Source organism: Sarcophilus harrisii, chromosome 1 (genome assembly GCF_902635505.1).
Source record: "Sarcophilus harrisii chromosome 1, mSarHar1.11, whole genome shotgun sequence".
Taxonomy (NCBI): domain Eukaryota; kingdom Metazoa; phylum Chordata; class Mammalia; order Dasyuromorphia; family Dasyuridae; genus Sarcophilus; species Sarcophilus harrisii.
The window spans coordinates 596,600,124-596,620,081 of record NC_045426.1 but is presented as its reverse complement, the minus strand read 5'-3'; the positions used below and the strand labels follow the sequence as shown (position 1 = coordinate 596,620,081).

At 30.5% G+C, this 19,958-nt stretch overlaps 1 protein-coding gene across 2 annotated transcripts in view; it reads left to right on the top strand.

The window, feature by feature from the left end:
• Positions 1-19,958, top strand: part of CSMD3 (CUB and Sushi multiple domains 3) — a 1,575,929-nt gene that overhangs the window by 1,411,419 nt on the left and 144,552 nt on the right. For both annotated transcript variants that reach the window (XM_031954893.1, XM_031954946.1), the window contains 8 exons: positions 706-775; positions 1,653-1,769; positions 2,561-2,770; positions 4,862-5,050; positions 9,290-9,467; positions 10,941-11,086; positions 15,961-16,041; positions 16,832-16,945. In XM_031954893.1, the coding sequence (XP_031810753.1) occupies positions 706-775; positions 1,653-1,769; positions 2,561-2,770; positions 4,862-5,050; positions 9,290-9,467; positions 10,941-11,086; positions 15,961-16,041; positions 16,832-16,945 (1,105 nt within the window). The remainder of the gene's footprint in view (positions 1-705; positions 776-1,652; positions 1,770-2,560; positions 2,771-4,861; positions 5,051-9,289; positions 9,468-10,940; positions 11,087-15,960; positions 16,042-16,831; positions 16,946-19,958) is intronic.

Genomic DNA, 19,958 nt, shown 5'->3' with positions numbered 1-19,958 from the left:
CCCAGTAAATCTCTCCCATTTAATAAATTATTAAATTGCTCTCTAATCTCTATCCTGCCTAAATTTCTCCAGCATTACAAGGGAAATTAGGGAAAATGAGTCAGGGAAATAAAAGAGAACTGTGGCACAACAATAAGCCTACTTCATTTGGCTTTAAAAAATTGCACTAAATTTCTTAAAAACATAAATTATAAACTAGTGTGTTTATGATCCCATCTATATGTCTTTGCTCAATTTCAACTTTTTTTTAATTAGTTAACAGATAAAATTTCTTGTCTTAATATGAAAATCAATATCTAATGCAGAATTCTCATTTATTTCTAGGCAATAAACAATGTACATGAAAATAAGACAACATACCAGAGAAATATTTTAAATATTCTTTTTTTTAACTACTATTTTATCTAAGTATTTATTTTGATATAATTTGTATTTGTTTGACAATAAGGGTTCATAAAGAATTTAAACATTCCTCCCCTGTAGGAATTCACAATCTAAAGAAGAAAAACTGCAAAAACTAAGTACATATATGCAAAGGGTAAATGGAAAACAATCTTGCAAGGAATGCTGGGGAATAGGAGAGGGAAAGAGAAAAAAAAAAGCCTGTTGAATATGGTGGAATTTTTAGCATTTTAACAGAATCTTAAAGCGATTCTAAATCTCTCAATAACTCCTTTGTTGACATACATTGCTTGTCTTTTTTAGGGTCATTCTCACATTACCTGTATGCCTGGACCTGTAAGAAGATGGAATTATCCTATTCCAATTTGTTTAGGTAAGTCTAATGATTATTTACTTTTCCAGCTTATTAAATTGAAATGTTTAGTTTTTGCTTTGATTTTTCAAATATCCAATCCTGGGGAGAGATGGGGAGAGGAATCTGAGAAAGTCATGATTTATTGTGAACAGTAGAAAGGTTCTTACAGAAGCTACAAGTTCTAAAACACAGCCTGACATTTTACCTGCAATTTAATATATCCCCAAGACTTCTTTTAGTTTATAATAACTTGTCAGTGGAGAAAAAGTTATTAATTGAAAGAAATCAGTACATTTAGAAAAGAATACCAATTGTCTCTTTGGATTACTATTCTCTCTTAACCAAAGTAAAACAACCACTCTCATTGTTTTCTGTAGATCTGAATTGACAAGGGTTTTTGTTGTTCTGGAGTACTTTACTTCCAAGATAACTTCAAATAGAGACTATGAATGGATATCAGAATTCTGATTTACCTTCATGTTTACTCTTTTCATGAGATTAAGAAAGCTCATTATTGTGATAAATCTGTTACTACATCTTATTTACATAAACTCAAATTATTGGTACAGTTTTAGCCCAAGTAATTCCTGCTTTGAAATCATTAAATATGTTGTTTTAGCATTTAGGAAATTAAATCACAAATAACATTTTTTTTTTTTTTTATGTTTTATGAGAGTGGAGAATTCTCTCTTATCTTCAAAGCCATTTGCAAAATATGTTTTAGATTAGAAATTTCATTAGCATATGAACTTGACTTTTTTTATTCTTTTAGAAGATGCTATGAATCTTCTTTTTTATATATTTAATACTTGATAACTGAACTATGGCTTCACTACTATATTTATGTGATTATATAATTTTAATACCTCCTAATGTAGCTCTGTTATTTTTATAGCTCAGTGTGGTGGTGCTATGTCAGATTTCAGTGGAGTGATCCTAAGCCCTGGATTTCCTGGAAATTATCCTAGCAGCTTAGATTGCACATGGACAATAAAATTGCCTATAGGGTTTGGTATGTATCTTTAAAAATATGTCATCTTCCTTTCATTTTGTTTTTCCTGAAGTGAAATATGTATTTCTCTAATTTGCTGATGCTAATTTATAATATCTCTACCTATCAATCATTATCTCTACCAATCAAGTATTATATATACATATGGATGTGAATGGATGAATAAAGGAATGCATGAAGCTTTTTTTCCCTTTGTCTTCTTTTTAAGAGATATTACAGAAGGTGGCAGCTAGTTAGTGCAGTGGATAGAGCACCAGTCCTGAAGTTAGGAGGATCTAAATGCAAATCTGGCCTCAAACACTTGTGTGACCTTGGGCAAGTCACTTAACCCCAATTGCCTCTGCAAAAAAAAATTTTAAAAAATTAAAAAAGGTTATTACAGAAATTGTGAATTCACCCATAGGGCAATTGATGAGCTTGCAAAAACAATTTCAGTATTGATTTGATTTCTGGGTCCACACTGACAAGCAGAATGAACAGGAATTGAGAGCCTCTCAGGGTGTCAGGACATCTGGCACGATGACCTGTGTGAACTGTTTCATAGGACTTGAAACAAAGTCTGTTTGGGGGCTACTTAGATATAAAGAAGTAGGTAAATTTTTCACTCTTACACAAACTGATGGAGAAAACACAGCTTTAGGTCATAAGTTCAAAGTTGAGCCATTTTAAGAGACTGGAGACATCTTTTCTGGAGGCCCAAGAAATCATGGTTGGTCATTGCATTGATCAGTTATTAAATATGTATTTCTCTTTTCTATCCCTCTCTGTCTTTTTGTCTGTTTATTTTTTAGGAGTACATTTGCAATTTGTGAATTTCTCTACTGAAACAATCCATGATTATTTGGAAGTAAGGAGTGGATCTTCAGAAACTAGCACTGTTATTGGGCGACTTAGTGGTCCTCAAATACCATCTTCTTTATTTAGCACTACCCATGAAACCAGTTTATATTTTCACAGTGATTATTCTCAAAATAAACAAGGATTTCATATAATATACCAAGGTAAAAAGAAAATAGTTTACAAGAATCTAAATAAGAGGAATTTTAATTTCTATCCTTATTTACTGCCTTTTTTTTTTTATTGAAGGAGGAAATGGGATTTCAATGACGCAAACTCAAGTTGGAAAGATGGTTGTTTAGATTTTTTTGCCTTTTAAAAACTCATTTTGTAAAAAGAAGCTGATAACTGAAGACAGGAAGGAAAAAGAGAACAAAACTATATATAGTGGAGAAAATAGGATGGAAGGAAATAGAGAGCTGGTAAACGTAACTATTAATGTTAATGGGATAAACTGTTCCATAAAATGAAAACAAAAATAGCAGAGTGGATAAAAAAAAAAAAAAATCAGAATCCTAAAATAAAAATAAAAATTCATTTTATTGGAGAGGTTCTGAGATTATATCCATTCCCTAAAGCTTCTACATGTTGCTTTTCATATATAATATTCTAATAACATTGACTCGACTCTGTGTGGTATTACAATATATACAAACAGATTTAATAGTAGTCACAAATTTTGGTTCACTAGAAAACCCATTTCTATGAAACTATGATTAATCACAGCATTATTATAATTATTTATGGAGAGTCTTATATTCCATATTGTCCCTAAATTGTACTTTGTCATCTTTAACTGAGTATATCATGATGGAGGGGAAAGATGTATCTGGTCCTGAGTGTGGATTTAAAGAAGGGAAGGTTTGGACCTAAAATTTCACCTGTATAGGAATCTCCAAGGGAAAGAAACTCCTTTTAACAATACAAGATATTTGTAATATCTATCCTTCCTAACAAAATGGAAAGGAAATACCAAATATCTTCAAATTACAAGTATTTATTCAAATCTAAATCTACTGGTTTGTTCTAACAATGGCATTGGAAAGATAGATTTTCATTAACAGGACTACAAATGCATGTCAGACAGGATCACCTATAGAATAAAGAGCCTGTTTCAAAGTCACAAAGATGAATTCAAACATCACCTTTCACTCATACTAAGTGTTACCCCAGACAGGCATATCATATCAATATAATAATGGTGTCAAATAAATAAATGGATTAATAAATGCTGATCAGAATTAAGAGAATGAGTTACTATACCTTTCTATATCAATGAAATTTTATAGTCTCTATCCTTTAAATGAATATAGAATTTTATAATCCAACTCCCACTGATAAAGTAATGAATTTATTTGATTTTCTTAAAGTGTATCAGAATGATATCTTTGTGAAAAATGGAAAACCTAGTAGAATAGAAGTGAGGACAAACCCAGGACAAAAGTCTGTCATAGGACAATTCAGAACTCTGAGATATAACATTGGAGTGGAATATGGTCAAGCTATTTAAGGTGTCATGTTATTTTGGATCAGAATTTTTTGCTCTTGTGGATAGAAAATTCAAATTCTCCCTAAATCTGGGATGTCCTTCTTTACCATTTCTTTCAGAAATAAGCATGAATTTTCTAGATCCTTCAACCAAATTTCTAGATTTTTCAAATATATAACTAAGAATACTTATTTTTATTTCTTCAGAAAGGATTATTTTACTTGGAATCATTTTTTTTTCTTATTTATTAGTGTACAATCTAAAAAAAAAAAAGTCAGAACAGGGAATTTAGTTATTTCTTTGGAAGTTAAAAAATTAGTTTAAAAAGAGACTTATAAATAGGTTTTACATACATAAATCTGTAAATATAACTGTGTAAATGTAGTTCAAACCAATAAGCAATCACATTCTGTGTAAGAGAATCAGAATATGGTTGATTAAAATTGTAGCTTTATGAGTACGTTTACATTTTCTCTAAAAGACTCCAATTTAGGATAGATTGCATGGGTGGAATGAGGAAATTTAATGCATTTTTATGAATTTTACTAGCATTTTAAACAGCAAAATTGTAAGCATGAGAAGAAATTCATATTAGATGATCATTGATATAATTTAACATAGAAGTGAATTACTAAATATAACTAATTAAAAACAATATGTTTCTCTATGCAACTTATATTAACTTCCCCAAATGCAAGTCTTATTTAGCTTCAATCCTCTGAACTTCTTAAGTTAATTTATCTGCTATCTTTTGCCTCTTTCCTAGCTTATCAGTTGCAAAGTTGCCCTGATCCACGCCCATTTCGAAATGGTTTTGTGATAGGAAATGATTTCACTGTAGGTCAAACTATTTCTTTTGAGTGTTTCCCAGGATACACTCTTATTGGAAATTCAGCACTCACTTGCCTCCATGGAGTTAGCCGTAACTGGAATTATCCTCTTCCAAGATGTGAAGGTATGTTTCTAGGAAATAAGCTGTCTTTTACATAATCAGACTTGTATCTTTTTGAGGCTTTTGGAGCAATGTGATGACCTTATTTTCCAAGAATGAAACTGGCTACATCTCAGGATTCAAAATACCATGAAGGAGTTGTGTGTGTGTATGTGTGTGTGTGTGTGTGTGTGTGTGTGTGTGTTTTGATGTTTTAAAAAACTTAAATGGAAAATATGAAAAAAAAAAATTGCCAGAGAACAGCAGAACATGAGAGGATTCAAAATATAAAGCAATACATTTCCATTTCACAAAAGCCTATTTTTCAGGGCTGTTTACCTTTTTTTTTTTTTTTTTTTTTTGCTTCCTTTTAGGTTTTCTTTCTTTTTTTTTTTTTGCTGCAGTTTTTTCTTCATTCTCCCCCCCTTCTTACCCTCAAGAAATGTACAAGTAAGCATGAACATATTTACATATATATATCCACATACATATATACATGCAAATATATACACAAACCACATATATGCATATTTATACACAAACATATGCAAAGATATCTATAATCATATTCATATACATTCATATACATGAATATAAAACTATTGTGCTTGTTATGCTTCTATTTCCCTGAAGGTGGATAACATCTTTTTTTCATAAATCCAATCTTCCCATATTTCTTTAAATCAACCAGTTCATAATTTCCTACACACAGCAATTTAAATAGCCTAAAACAATATTGATTAATATGACTGGCATATAGTAGTTTCCTTATTTTTCTCATTTGATTAAGTCTATTTTGGCTTTAACTTTGAGATCAGGATTACCACCCTTACTATTCAATATTGTATAAAAGAAATTAGAGTAGGTAATAAGGAAAACGAATTATCATTCTTTGTGGATGATATGGTGGTGTAATTAGAGAACCCTAGAGAATCAATTAAAAAACTACAAGAAACAATCCACAACTTTAGCAAAGTTGCAGGATACAAAATAGATCCACATAAATCATCAGCATTTTTACATATTGCCAACAAAGTCAAGCAGCAAGAGATACAAAGAGAAATTTCATTTTAAATAACTGTTCATAATATAAAATATCTGGGAGTCTATCTGCCAAGGCAAAGTCAGGAATTATATGAATATAACTACAAAACACTTTCCACACAAATAAAGTCATGTCTAAACAATTGGAAAAATATTAAGTGCTCTTTGATAGGCTGAGCAAATAAAATAAAAATGACAATACTACTTAAATTAATGTACTTATTTAGTGGTATGCCCATCAAACACCCAAGGAAATATTTTACAGATCTAGAAAAAATAATAACAAATTCCACATGGAAGAAGGAAAAGATCAAGAATTTCAAGGGAATCAATGAAAAAAAAAAAGCAAATAAAGGTAGCCTAGCAGTGCCAGACCTAAAACTATATTATAAAGCATCAAAAACATTTGGTATTGGCTAAGAAATAGAGTACTCGATCAGTGAAATAGGTCAGGATCACAGGACAAAATAGTCAATGACTATAGTAATCTAATATTTGACAAACCCAACAACCCCAACTTCTGGGATAAGAACTCAAAATCTGACAAAAAACTGCTGGGAAAATTGGAAACTACTATGGCAGAAACTAGGCATTGACCCACACCTGACACTGCATACCAATAAAAGGTCAAAATGAATTATGAAGAACATAAGATAGTTTACCTCTCAGATCTGTGGAAGAGGAAGGAATTTGTGACCAAAGAAGAACTGGAAATCATTACTGATCACAAAATAGATAATTTGTATTATATTAAGTCAAAAAGGTTTTATACAAAACAAAATTAATGCAGACAAGATGGGGAAAACATTTTTACATTCAAGGATTCTGATAAAGACCTCGTTTCTGAAATATATAGAGAATTGACTCAAACGTGTAGGGATTCAAGCTATTCTCCAATTGATAAATGGTCCACGAATATGAATAGACAATTTTCAGATGAAGAAATTGAAACTGGCTGTTTTATTCTGAACAGGCTTTGATACAATTACATTTCCAGTGTCATTCTTCATTCCCTAAGTGGGTAAAAAAAAGTAGCATTGTTATCATAAGGATGGCAACAAAAAAAGTCATAATATTGACCAGGCTGTAAATTGTGCTAAATAAACACATGCTCAATACAAATCTATGACAGCAAGTTTAGAGTGACAGAGAGTACTGGGAGTGAGAGAGATAGTCGAATAAGAGGGGAAAAAAAGTTTGGAAAGTGGTGGGACAATACTGCAGCATCTTAAGGAGGGATTGATTAAAGAGTAGACTAATGGAATCCCATCTCATACAATAAATAAATTCTGGAAAATATAGTTTGGGATTTAAAGTAAAATAGAGGCCACAGACTTGTAATTTAATTAAATGGTTTGCATTTGTATTAGAAGCAGGTAACAACATTACACGTAAAAAAAAAAAAAAGACAATGTCTTAATTTCAGTCAGGAAGACTTGATTCATAAGATCATAGCTTTTCAAGTTGGAAGACTTTAGAGGCTCTATCAAGTCCAACTGGAGATTTAGGAATAAATTTGAAGAAACTGAGACTCACCAGAAAAAATTAACTGTGACCTAGGCTCATGCAGCTAGTAAGTATCTAAGGTCAGATTTGATTCAGGTCTTCCTGACTCCAAGTTGAGTAATATATTTCTTGTGAAAATATATAGAGAATTGACTCTAATTTATAAGAAATCAAACCATTCTCCAATTGATAAATGGTCAAAGGATATGAACAGACAATTCTCAGATGAAGAAATTGAAACTATTTCTAGCCATATGAAAAGATGTTCCAAGTCATTATTAATCAGAGAAATGCAAATTAAGACAACTCTGAGATACCACTACATACCTGTCAGACTGGCTAGAATGACAGGGAAAGATAATGAGGAATGTTGGAGGGGATGTGGAAAAACAGGGACACTAATACATTGTTGGTGGAATTGTGAATACATCCAACCATTCTGGAGAGCTATTTATACTATGCTAAAAAAGTTATCAAACTGTGCATACCCTTTGATCCAGCAGTGTTACTACTGGGCTTATATCCCAAAGAGATCATACAGAAGGAAAAGGAACCTGTATGTGCACGAATGTTTGTGGCAGTCCTCTTTGTAGTGGCCAGAAATTGGAAACTGAGTGGATGCCCATCAATTGGAGAATGGCTGAATAAATTGTGGTATATGAATATTATGGAATATTATTGTTCTGCAAGAAATGACCAACAGAATGATTTCAGAAAGGCCTAGAGAGACTTACATGAACTGATGCTGAGTGAAACGCAAAGGGCCAGGAGATCATTACATACTTCAACAATAATACTATATGATGACCAATTCTGATGGACCTGGCCATCCTCAGCAATGAGATGAACCAAATTAGTTCCAATGGAGCAGTAATGAACTGAACCAGCTATGCCCAGTGGAAAAACTCTCGGAGATGACTAAAAACCATTACATTGAATTCCCAATCCCTATATTTTTGCGCATTTTGGATTTCCTTCACAGGCTAATTGTACAATATTTCAGAGGCTGATTCTTTTTGTACAGCAAAATAATGGTTTGGTCATGTATACTTATTGTGTATCTAATTTATATTTTAATATATTGAACATCTACTGGTCATCCTGCCATCTGGGGGAGGGAGTGGGGAGAAGGAGGGGAAAAATTGGAACAAGAGGTTTGGCAATTGTCAGTGCTGTAAAGTTACCCATACATATAAACTGTAAATAAAAGACTATTAAAATTAAAAAAAAATAATTGGTGTGACAGACTGGCTTTGTCAAATCAAATCCCTGACACTTATTGGCTATATGACTAAGGACAAAAACTTTCATGAGCTTCAGAGAGATTTATATACTCATTTGGGAGAGAAGATTTTCAGATTAAAAACCTCCCCACTCTGCCCTTTTGGCAGATATAGATTTGTCATGTCCAAGAAGCTGAACTGAGCTTGAACTGGCTTGAACTGAAGCCATTTTAAAAAACAATTCCTTGTGGGGTGTAATATTACTCTTATGAACAAATTTCCAGGACTTTTGATGAAAAAGGGAAAAGTTCATCAATATCTGTGCATTCATATTTTTTAATAATTTTATTTCATATGCCAGAATTCAAGCACACATGTCTCAAGTTTATAACCAGATAAATATTTTATATTGCTTAAGAAGATGCAAAATACATGACACTGTTGTAGTCAATATTTGTATTTTGATTTGATTTGTTTTGTTTTTATTTAGCCCTCTGTGGTGGTAACATAACTGCAATGAATGGTACTATTTACTCTCCTGGATATCCTGATGAATATCCAAACTTTCAAGACTGCTTTTGGCTTGTAAGAGTACCACCAGGAAATGGAATCTACATCAATTTTACAGTTCTCCAAACAGAACCAATATATGATTTCATTACTGTCTGGTAAGCAAGAGACATTATTATTGATTAATTTCAACTCTGTCACAGTGAGACAAGGTTGGGAAGGAAAATATTTCAGAATTCCTTGTTACAAATTACTACTTTATATTTGATTTGGTGATAATAACTAGGAATGGCGGAAAATCTTTTTGAGAATCAAATAAACCAAAAAAAAAAAAAAAAAAAAAGTCTTTTGTTGACCTGCATCATGAAGTATCTTAAGAACTATAGAATAAAATAATCTGTTAAGTGGGAAAGTTCAGAATACCAATTACATAACTAATTTGTCAGTTGTTTTTTTTTTGAGAACACAGTAGATGTTGATAAATCACAATGATCTTTGTCCCAAGGCAACAATTGTCAAAAAGCATAGAAAAGAAAAGATCTTAATTTACAAAAAGAAAAATCTGTTATAATTGCTTGTTACTTCAAAGTTTTCTTTTTTTTCATTTTTTTTATTATAAAAGCATTTATTTTTTTTCTCAGATGAACAATTTTTTTCAAAAAAGAAAAAAGAAACATATCACAATAATGATGCATAATCCAGCAAAAAAAAAAAAAACCCACAAATTCTCATTATGACCATGTTCAAATATGTATATCTCATGCTACATTGTTTATCACATTTCTATAAGAAAATAACATAATTCATTTTCAGTCCCCTGGACTATTTTGTATTAATCGGATTTCTAAAGTCTTTTAAAGTTGTTTTTATTTAGAATATTGTTATTATATAAATTGTTCTTTTAATTCTGTTCACCTCACATTGAATAATTTCATTGGTCATGTTTTTAAGTGAAATATATTTTCTTTTTTAATGTTGTTTTGGTTAAAATCAAGGTCTATGGGTAGTTGAATATTGAGGAAACATTAAACTTCTTCAAAGAAAATGAGACCTTTGATGGTATTCTATAATGTATTATGCAGTGCCCCTATAAGTATTATTCACTTAAAAAAAAAAGAGTGAATCAAAAGAGGTTAAAAAACATTCATGATAATGAATATCTTCTGACTTTTTATCAAATTAAGAGCTTGTGAGAACTAATTATTAAAATTTTAGTGTGACCATTTGCTACTCAGAAATCAGCAATATCAACAAATCAGGAGCTGATTATTTAGTTTATTAACAAAGAATTAGCAATACAGTATAATAATAAAAACAAGTGTCAGCTTTTATTAGTTCCCAAAGAGTTTGGCTATTAAGTATTCATAAACATACCGCTTATTGCTCTTTATAAACTTTGTTTGAGTTCAGTAGTTGTTCAGCAGAAAATTCTAGAATGAAGTATTTCCATACTGGAAGTCTAGTGACTATTGGCTAATGATAACAATAACTGCTATTTATGAAATACTTTAAGATTTGTCAAGTGCTTTATTAATTCTTACAATGTCCCTCCTTAGGAGGTCACTTGAACTACTGTTCCCCTCAAAATATTCAATTATGAAACATGACTGTATATATTTTTTCCTTTAAAGGGATGGACCAGATCAAAACTCACCTCAAATTGGTCAATTCAGTGGCAATACTGCTTTGGAGTCAGTGTATAGCACTTCAAATCAGATTTTAATCAAATTCCATAGTGACTTCACAACAAGTGGCTTCTTTGTTCTCAGTTATCATGGTTGGTATTATATATAATTTCTATTTTCTTAACATTAGGTAATTTTTATTTGCACAAATTGAATGAAACATATGTAAACATATGATTGAAAATTTACTAAAACTTGAGAAATTTTTACTACTGAAACTTTATCTTCAAGACAGTTGGAAGCATCCACATGCAAACAAAAAGACATGAAATAAATCAGTTAGTAACTATTGATATAGAAGAAAATACTAGTTTGCAGGGAACTGATAAAGGAAGATCAGCTGTTCATACTTGATTGTGTGTGATTGTGAAACATCAATTGATTTTCAATGGCAAAATTGTAAAAAGTGACCCTCAAGAAAAACTTTTATTTATGTGGATTTTATCTATTGATGTTTAGGGATATTCAAAATAAAAATGTCAGTATTATGATGAAAATAATTATGACATCTCTGGCTTCCTTAAAGGGATTTTGAGATACACAGGAGTCTCCAAAACACGCTTTGATGTATTTGATACACTTTTTATTTAAATCATTCTTTTGGTTTATTTATGATTAATTAGTAATTAATAATCCCAAATTATAATTTTCTGTAGAGAACAGCTTGAATGAGTTCACTCAAAGATCATTCTTCCCATTAAAATAAAATATGTATTTTTCTTTTTTTCTAGAAGAAAAATTTTATGGATATTTTTACTGGATATAAAATTGTTAAATGCTCTGAAACTTAAAAAAAATTACTTATTTATTAAATCATTTAATTCCTATTTTAGTTCTACCAACAAGATATTTTCTTTCATATTCTTTGTTATTCAAAACTTTTTAAAGTTATCTTAAAAACATAATATTTTGAAGTTACTAAAAGAAATATGAAGAACTTCATGTGGTTAACATATTGTATACTAAAGTAAAACATTTTCATTTTTAAGCAAAATGTTATTTTTCATTTGATGAAAAGAATGGTGTAAAAAACTTATTGGTGTCAAAATTTGAATATATATATATATATATATATAATAGATTTGTCTTAGATAATCACAAATTAGACTATGTATTTCTCAGCAAATAGAAATTATGGAATTAATTGCCTCTTGATTTGGTTAAATAATGATTTACTTCAGGCACAGATTTTGTATCTAAAAATATGCCAGTGAAGTCATTAGAAAGTAATAATTCAAACAACTTTTTTTTTTCTTCTTTCGGCATGAAAGTGAGTAATTTTTTGACTTTTACTGGATTGAAAAATCTCATTGGTTATAAAAAATGCAACTTGAAAAAGTCAAAACAGTATTTATTCTGATTATAGGAGCATATAAATTACAAGTACAAATAAATTAAGTGACTAGTCAGGCCAATTAGGTGAGTCCTAGTAGTAGAATCGAATTATTATACATTCATTGTCTCTTTGGATCCCAGGCTATAATACTCCTTGATCTATTTGAAATATTTAGTGTCTTTCTAAATAAATTATAAGAGGGACAAGGAAGCTTAATGATATGTTGGTGAGGGTATTGTTGAGTTGTATCAATCTTGTCTAGCTTTTCATAAACCCTATTTGAAATTCATGGTTTTCATTCCTTTCCCTTGGTTTCTCATTTATTTAGTAAAATTTTAGCTAGTCTTTCATGTCCTCATATGTATACATCTATCCTCCTTCTTTATGTTTCTACTGCTCTTATATTCATCATAATTTGTCAAAATATTTTGGAAACTTTAATAATTATATAACTATGTAAATAAAACAACCAGATTAATTTTTTCTGTTTTCTCCTGCTGGTTAATATTTATTTTTAACATAGTCCTGGGTTAGAATATTACTAATCTAATTTCCGTTAAAGTATTTGATTTGGCTTAATTATTTCGGGCATCTTTTTTTTACTATAATATTGTTTCTTAGTTTTGGGACTGTATTTTTTATTTACCTGACATGATAATTTTTTCTAATACTTTCTTAAGATCATATCAATCATATAAATTTCCATTTTTTAGATATTAAAGAATAGTTTACCTAAAATATATATTTTCCTCTTTCAGTGACTCCTTTTATGAGATATATTCAGATAATCCATCTTTCTTTTACAAAATATCACCTTCATTAAGCTTTCTGGGACTCAAAATAACAGGCACAGAAAGCTTTGCAAAATGAAAATTTTATGCAGACAAAAAAGGGGAGGGGTGCTAAAAGGAACATATGAATATTGTAGAACAGGTACATAAGATAGCTGGCCTCTTTTTCTATGTATATAATTTATGGCTCTCTGTGTGGTCTTAAATGTAATGTAGAAAATTAGTAAAGCAGATACCATAACTACTTTCTGTTGTGCAGAGTGTCAGTACATAATAAATGAAAACTAACTATGCCCAAATCTGTGAACTCTCAAAAGTTAAACAAAAAGAGACAACTTTATCTTTATATGATGCAATAAAGGTAATAACTTCTCATAACATTTAATATACTGTAAAACATAAAGCCCAATTAAAGGTCATTCAAAATATTAAGTTGGGGTTTTATTGTTTTTGGTGGTGGTAGAAGTTTTTGTTTTTATTTTTTTATTTTTAGCAAAATTATTAACAGTGATGCTTTATGGGAAACAGAAGTCAGCATGTAACCTCTGCATTCAAAATTATAGGATTGAATGTAGAGCCACATGTCTATTTCTCTGTATAGACACAAGGAGAAAGAAAGGAGAGCTGATCTTGGGATAGGAATTGTGTTGTAGTGCTGACTTTGTCACTTTTGAAATTATTGTGCTGAACAAGTCATTTAACCTCTCTATCAGAGTTTTCTCAATTGTACAACAGGGATAATTAAGCCTGCTCTGCCTACTTCATATTGTTGTTATGAGAACTAAGTATCTCACATAAGATATTTAAGTTTTTCCTCTGCACATGGAAGTTATTATCTGTAACACATTAAAAAAAAAAAAGAGTAGCATAGTTTTACATAGACTCACTGAAAGAGGTAACAAGTATTCTTTCCATAATCATTTAGGTAAAATTCTAAGAGGATTCAATGAGTCTAGAATTAAAAAAATAAGACTATTTCTCATCATTATTAAATATTAATATTGTGTCACATGATACATCTTTTAAATTTTTCTTACTCTTATCAACTTCAATTTATCTTACCTTTAGTTTACACCAGAAATGGATTTGCTGTTTTCCAATATTTACTGTTGGCTATAGTTCTGATCACAATTATTTAAGCAATATTTATTTTTTTCCATTAAGTTTCCTAAGAACTTTAAGCAATTTGAATATTAATACTACCAAGAATTAATGAATGGCATTATTATTATCAAAACCCTCATTAACTCCCTGGGGCTTCTTTACATTTTAAGAACTGTATGTCCCCCTCATAATTTTGTTTCAGCATGAAAAAAAAAGTCAAATAAAAGTTATTGATTTAATAAATTTCAATTTTTGTTTTTACAAATATGAAAACTTTATCCTCTTGTGAGGATTACCATGTTGTTAATCAAAAAAATGGGTTTTAAGAGAGCATTCATTAGGTTAAGAAAGAAAGGTGGCAATCTATCATCATAAAAATTGTGTCTTTTTGAGTGATCATTTCACAATTGCCATGAAATAAGTAAATGGATCATCTTTTTTTGAAAAACATGTTTGTCATATATTGTAAAGAGATCAGGAAAATAAAGATAACAATTAAAAACAAGAAAAGAAAGAAACATTTAAATCCTGGAACTATTTTAAGTAAAAAAAACAATTAAAAGCTGTTGTATATTAGTATAAGACATCTGTACTTGCCTGATGAAATGGAGCCTCTGCTCAATCTGAACAAAAAGGACAATAACATGCAGATTAGGGAATATTCATAAATTATTTTTTGAAAAATATATATTATTTGATAAACTTGTTAGCATAAGGGTCATGATTCTTCAGAAATATAAACATGAAATAAATGCATACTTTTAAACATATAATCTTTCCTATATCTTTCAGCTATTATATTAAATAATGTTTGAAATATGATAAATATGGGATATTCAGATGTCTAAACATAAGTTTAAGCTATTAAATCTTAAACCTGTACTAAGATTTTTTGGATATTCTGTGTAATCAATTTATTTCCGTTACAATCAAACATTTTTAACAACTCAAATTGTACTACTTTTCTCCTCATCTTTAACAAATTTCTATAAATTTCTTTATCATAACAATAATACAATAATAAATAAAACAATAATAGATGACAATGACTTCAGGTTCTGGCTCAATGTTAGATTTTATCCACTGTCTTCAGAAGAAATCCAACTAAGCACTTATAAGCTCATCAATCAACAAGCATTTATTAAGAATAAACTATATGTCAGGAACTATGGTAGCTCTTATCATACAAAGAACAAAAACTAAACATTTCCTTGTACAACATCCCCTTTTTATTAGTTTAATGAATTATTTGTCCATACAAAACTCAAAATGGACTTGAGTCCTGCTTTTTACCCTCATATTTACTTTCACAAAGATCATGTCTTCTGAGTCTAAATCTATAATACAATGGTTTTACTTGCTTTAATTATATAGCATGAAGCTAGATATGGTTGCTTTGACAAGATTAGTTGTAGAAAGTGAAATGTTGAAAAGCAGAAATATGGTGCTTAGTTTAAAATGGCATTCTAGGTAGGACAAACAGGATCATTAACAATAAGTTTTAAGTGGAAGATAAAGACATTTGTGTGTGTTGAAGGGAAGGCACATAAGAAAATACTAATAGCTATGCTGCAGATTAAATAGCAATATTAAAGTACTGACTTACTATTCAATTGTGCGCTTACATATATATTTATAGAGCTAGAGATAAGACGTGATTTCATTGCTAAAGATAATTTCTTTATCTACAAATTATTGAAAACATGAATGAAAATAATTTCTTTTTTTTTTTTAGCCTATCAGCTACGAGTATGCCAGCCTCCACCACCTATCCCAAATGCTGAAATTTTGACAGAAGATGATGAATTTGAAATAGGTAAAACTTATTAAATGATTTTTGAAAATAAAACACTCTGAGAGTATCCCACCATTTATTCAGTGATAAATGTAAATACCTAAAAAAAAAGTGAATAGAAGCCTATTATTTCTCACCATCTCTTACTGGTTTGGCAAAATTGGATTTAAATTTCAAAATTAGTATGGGTAGGAGGGTAAAGCAATGTAGAAAAGGATGATAGCTGGAACAGCTGTGTAGCAGGGACTATTTTGTTAACAAATGACTATGATTATTGGTGGTTTCTCTCAAGAGCTTAACTGTTTGTTCAAGGTTATTTCCTTCTGACATTGGACAGGTGCTTCCATAGTTATATTATTCTCCTGTACATCCAGACACAATTGTGATGAGGAATATTGTTTGGAATTTAGAAAATATGCAAGAAGAATACTTTCCTCTCATTTCCAAGAGGATTATTTACATTGATTGATTATCTCCAAACTGTTCATAATTTTTTAAAATCTTATATAAACCAAGATAAAATATAATCAGTAGTTTTTTAATGTCTTCAAAAATGTAGAAAAAGGGTTTCATTTTTAACATATGCTTTTGCAAACTAATGTTAATCATTTCAATGGAAAAGTAATAGTTTTATGTTTTTGTATATGGACTAATTTATTTACTTACAGAATTTTTATTTTAACCTCCATCAGTATTACTGATTATACTATAATTTATATTGTGAATTTTAAAGAACATTAACCTAGAGTGTTCAAGGCAAAAGTTCATTTTTTCTCATCTTGCTGTTTAATTAGAGTCTTTTTATTGATAGGTGACATCATAAGGTATCAGTGTCTGCCAGGATTTACTCTGGTTGGCAATGAAATTCTAACATGCAGATTGGGAGAGCGGCTTCAAATGGATGGAGCACCTCCTGTTTGTCAAGGTATTATAAAGATATAGTTTAATTTGTATGTTATTTTGTTTATTATATAAGGACTAACATAAGTATATCAATAGTTTAAAAGTTTAACAATTAATAGTTAAAAAAAACAGTTTTGAGAGATGTATAGAAGGCATAATTTTATTCATTCCATTATATCTTATTCACTATCTCTCAATTTTTTTTTTAGTAGACTGATGTCTAGCATTCAATATCTCCTGTTCCTGAAAAGAATAGATTTCCCAGCTTTCATAAAAAATTTTTATCTGATGTAACTTTGTTGTTTTCAAGAAGACAAAGGTCTTCTTGACAATAGTAACTCTTCCCTGATCACAGCAATAATCTCACTAGGCCTTCAGGTGATTACCACCTCCTTTGAGAATACTCCAATGGCAATATTGGATGACATAAGATGCCTGCTTGCTTTTATTGTCACTTACTTTTTACCACAGCTATTTTCAACAAAATTTCTTCCTTTCTATGTTTGAGAATTTACTGGTAATATGGAGATAATATGAAATTGTTTATCACAATCCTCAGAGAGGATAGAAGTTTCTCCATTTTACAATGGGCAGAAGGAAAGACAATTTGGCAGATGCTAGCAAGTTGTGATTCCTCCTCTGAATTTTCCAGACAAAGAAGTTTAAATTTGGATAGAGATTCTAATATTTACCATTAGGTTTCTTGTATCTAAAATAGTTCTACATTCTTGTGTTGTTTCTTTTTTCTTTTTGGAAAGATTTTTTATTTTCAAAACATATGCACATGTAAATCATTATTGGTCAGAGAAATGCAAATTAAGATGAGTCAGAGATACCATTACACATCTTTCAGATTGGCTAATATGACAAAAAAAGATAATGATGCATGTTGAAGGGGATGTGGGAAAACTAGGACACTAATACATTTTTGGTGGAATTGTGAATAGATCCAATCATTCTGGAGAGCAATTTGGAATTATGCCCAAAGAGTTATAAAACTGTGCATATCCTTTGATCCAGCAGTGTTTCTACTGGGCTTATATACCAAAGAAATCTTAAAGGAGAGAAAAGAACGCACATGTGCAAAAATGTTTGTGGCAGCCCTTTTTGTAATGGCAAGAAACTGGAAACTGAATGGATGCCCATCAGTTGGAGAATGGCTGAATAAGTTATGGTATATGAATGTTATGGAATAGTATTGTTCTTTAAGAAACAATAAACAGAATGATTTCAGAGAGTCCTGGAGAGACTTACAAAACTGATGCTAAGTGAAATGAGCAGAATCAGGATATCATTGTACATGACAACACCAAGATTATACTATGATCAATTCTGATGGACACGGCTCTCTTCAACAATGAGATGATTCAAACCAGCTCCAATGATCTTATGATGAAGAGAGCCATCTACCATCTACATCCAGAGAGAATACTATGGGAACTGAGTGTGGTTCACAACATAGCATTTTCACTCTTTTTTGTTGTTTGCTTGTATTTTATTTTCTTTCTCATTTTTTTCTGGTTTGATTTGAATTCTCTTGTGCAGCAAGATAATTGTATAAATTATGTAAAATTTATTATATAAATAAATAAATGTACATATATTGGGTTTAACATGTATTTCTACCATGTTTAATATATATTGAACTCTTACAGTCTAGGGGAAGGAATGGAGCAAGGGGAGAAAATTTAGAACACAAGATTTTGCAAGGGTTAATATTGAAGTATTATCCATGCATATGTTTTGAAAAATAAAATAAAAGCTTTAATAAAGTAAAGAAACAAACAAACAAACAAAACACATGCACGTATAATTTTTCAACACTGACCCTTGAATAGCCTTGTGTTCCAAATTCTCCCCTCCTTCTTCTCATCCCCCCCACCAGATGGCAAGCAATCCAATATATGTTATACATGCTAACATATATGTTAAATCCAATATATGTAAACATTTATACAATTAACATACTGCATAAGAAAAATCAGATCAAAAAGGAAAGAAAATGAGTAAGAAAACAAAATGTAAGGGAACAACAAAAAGAGTGGGAATCTTATGTTGTGATCCGTTGTGTTCAGTTTCTAACAAAAAATGCCTTAAGAAAATGGTTTCTGAACCATGTACCAATGAGTTTCAATTTTCAAAAGAAAAAAAGTCTGCTTTATCTCACTTTACATAATAATCTCAACAAATTGTTTTTATGGATTGTGATTTATCCAGAAAAAAAATTATTAAAATTTCATGGCATAAATATACCTTTTTAAATATGTTAAATTAATGTTTAGAAATAAAACTGAAATTATGTTAATTTCAAATTCCACACAAAGATTGGTTAACCTTGGAGTCTTCTTAGTTCTTCACTGTTTCCCAATCTACAAATCAAATCAGTTGCCAAATCTAACATTCTTTGAAACCATTCAGCTTTTACATTCACATAGCTACGTCATTATAGTATGTAAAGGCCAGAACTCTGGAGACATATACTTGAAAGAAGGTTGCTCAGTGGAATTGATAAGACAATGGTTATCTAGTTTAGCATGGTGATTAATAGTTCTCTAGTTCATGTACATAGTACTTAATATAGTTCTACAAGATTGACACTTATGATGATGTGCTTATAATAGAGCACATAAGAGCCAACAAGGACTGTATGAGAGACATTCCATCTCCCACCATCCTGGTGTCTGGCCTTCCTTCCTTCACTTCTCCACTAAAGACCAAGGACTTGGGGCTAGTCCCGAGATCCTCCAGAAAGCCAGTCTGAACACTATATTTTAATCACTCCAGTGTGAGGGCTCTAAAAACTAATGGTACATTTTGTCACCCTAACTTGGGGGCTCTACAAAACAAGACATTACATTTGGATGTGTATACTGCTGACTGGCTAATTGGCTGAGACTGCTGATGAAGACTAGGAGACTGAAGGAGACAATAAAGAATTTGGATTTTATCCCTGACTATTCTTGCGGTAATTACTCTGCTGAAAGGAAGGCTGGTTCCAAGACCTCCAGAAAACTAACCAGAACATTACAACAGTA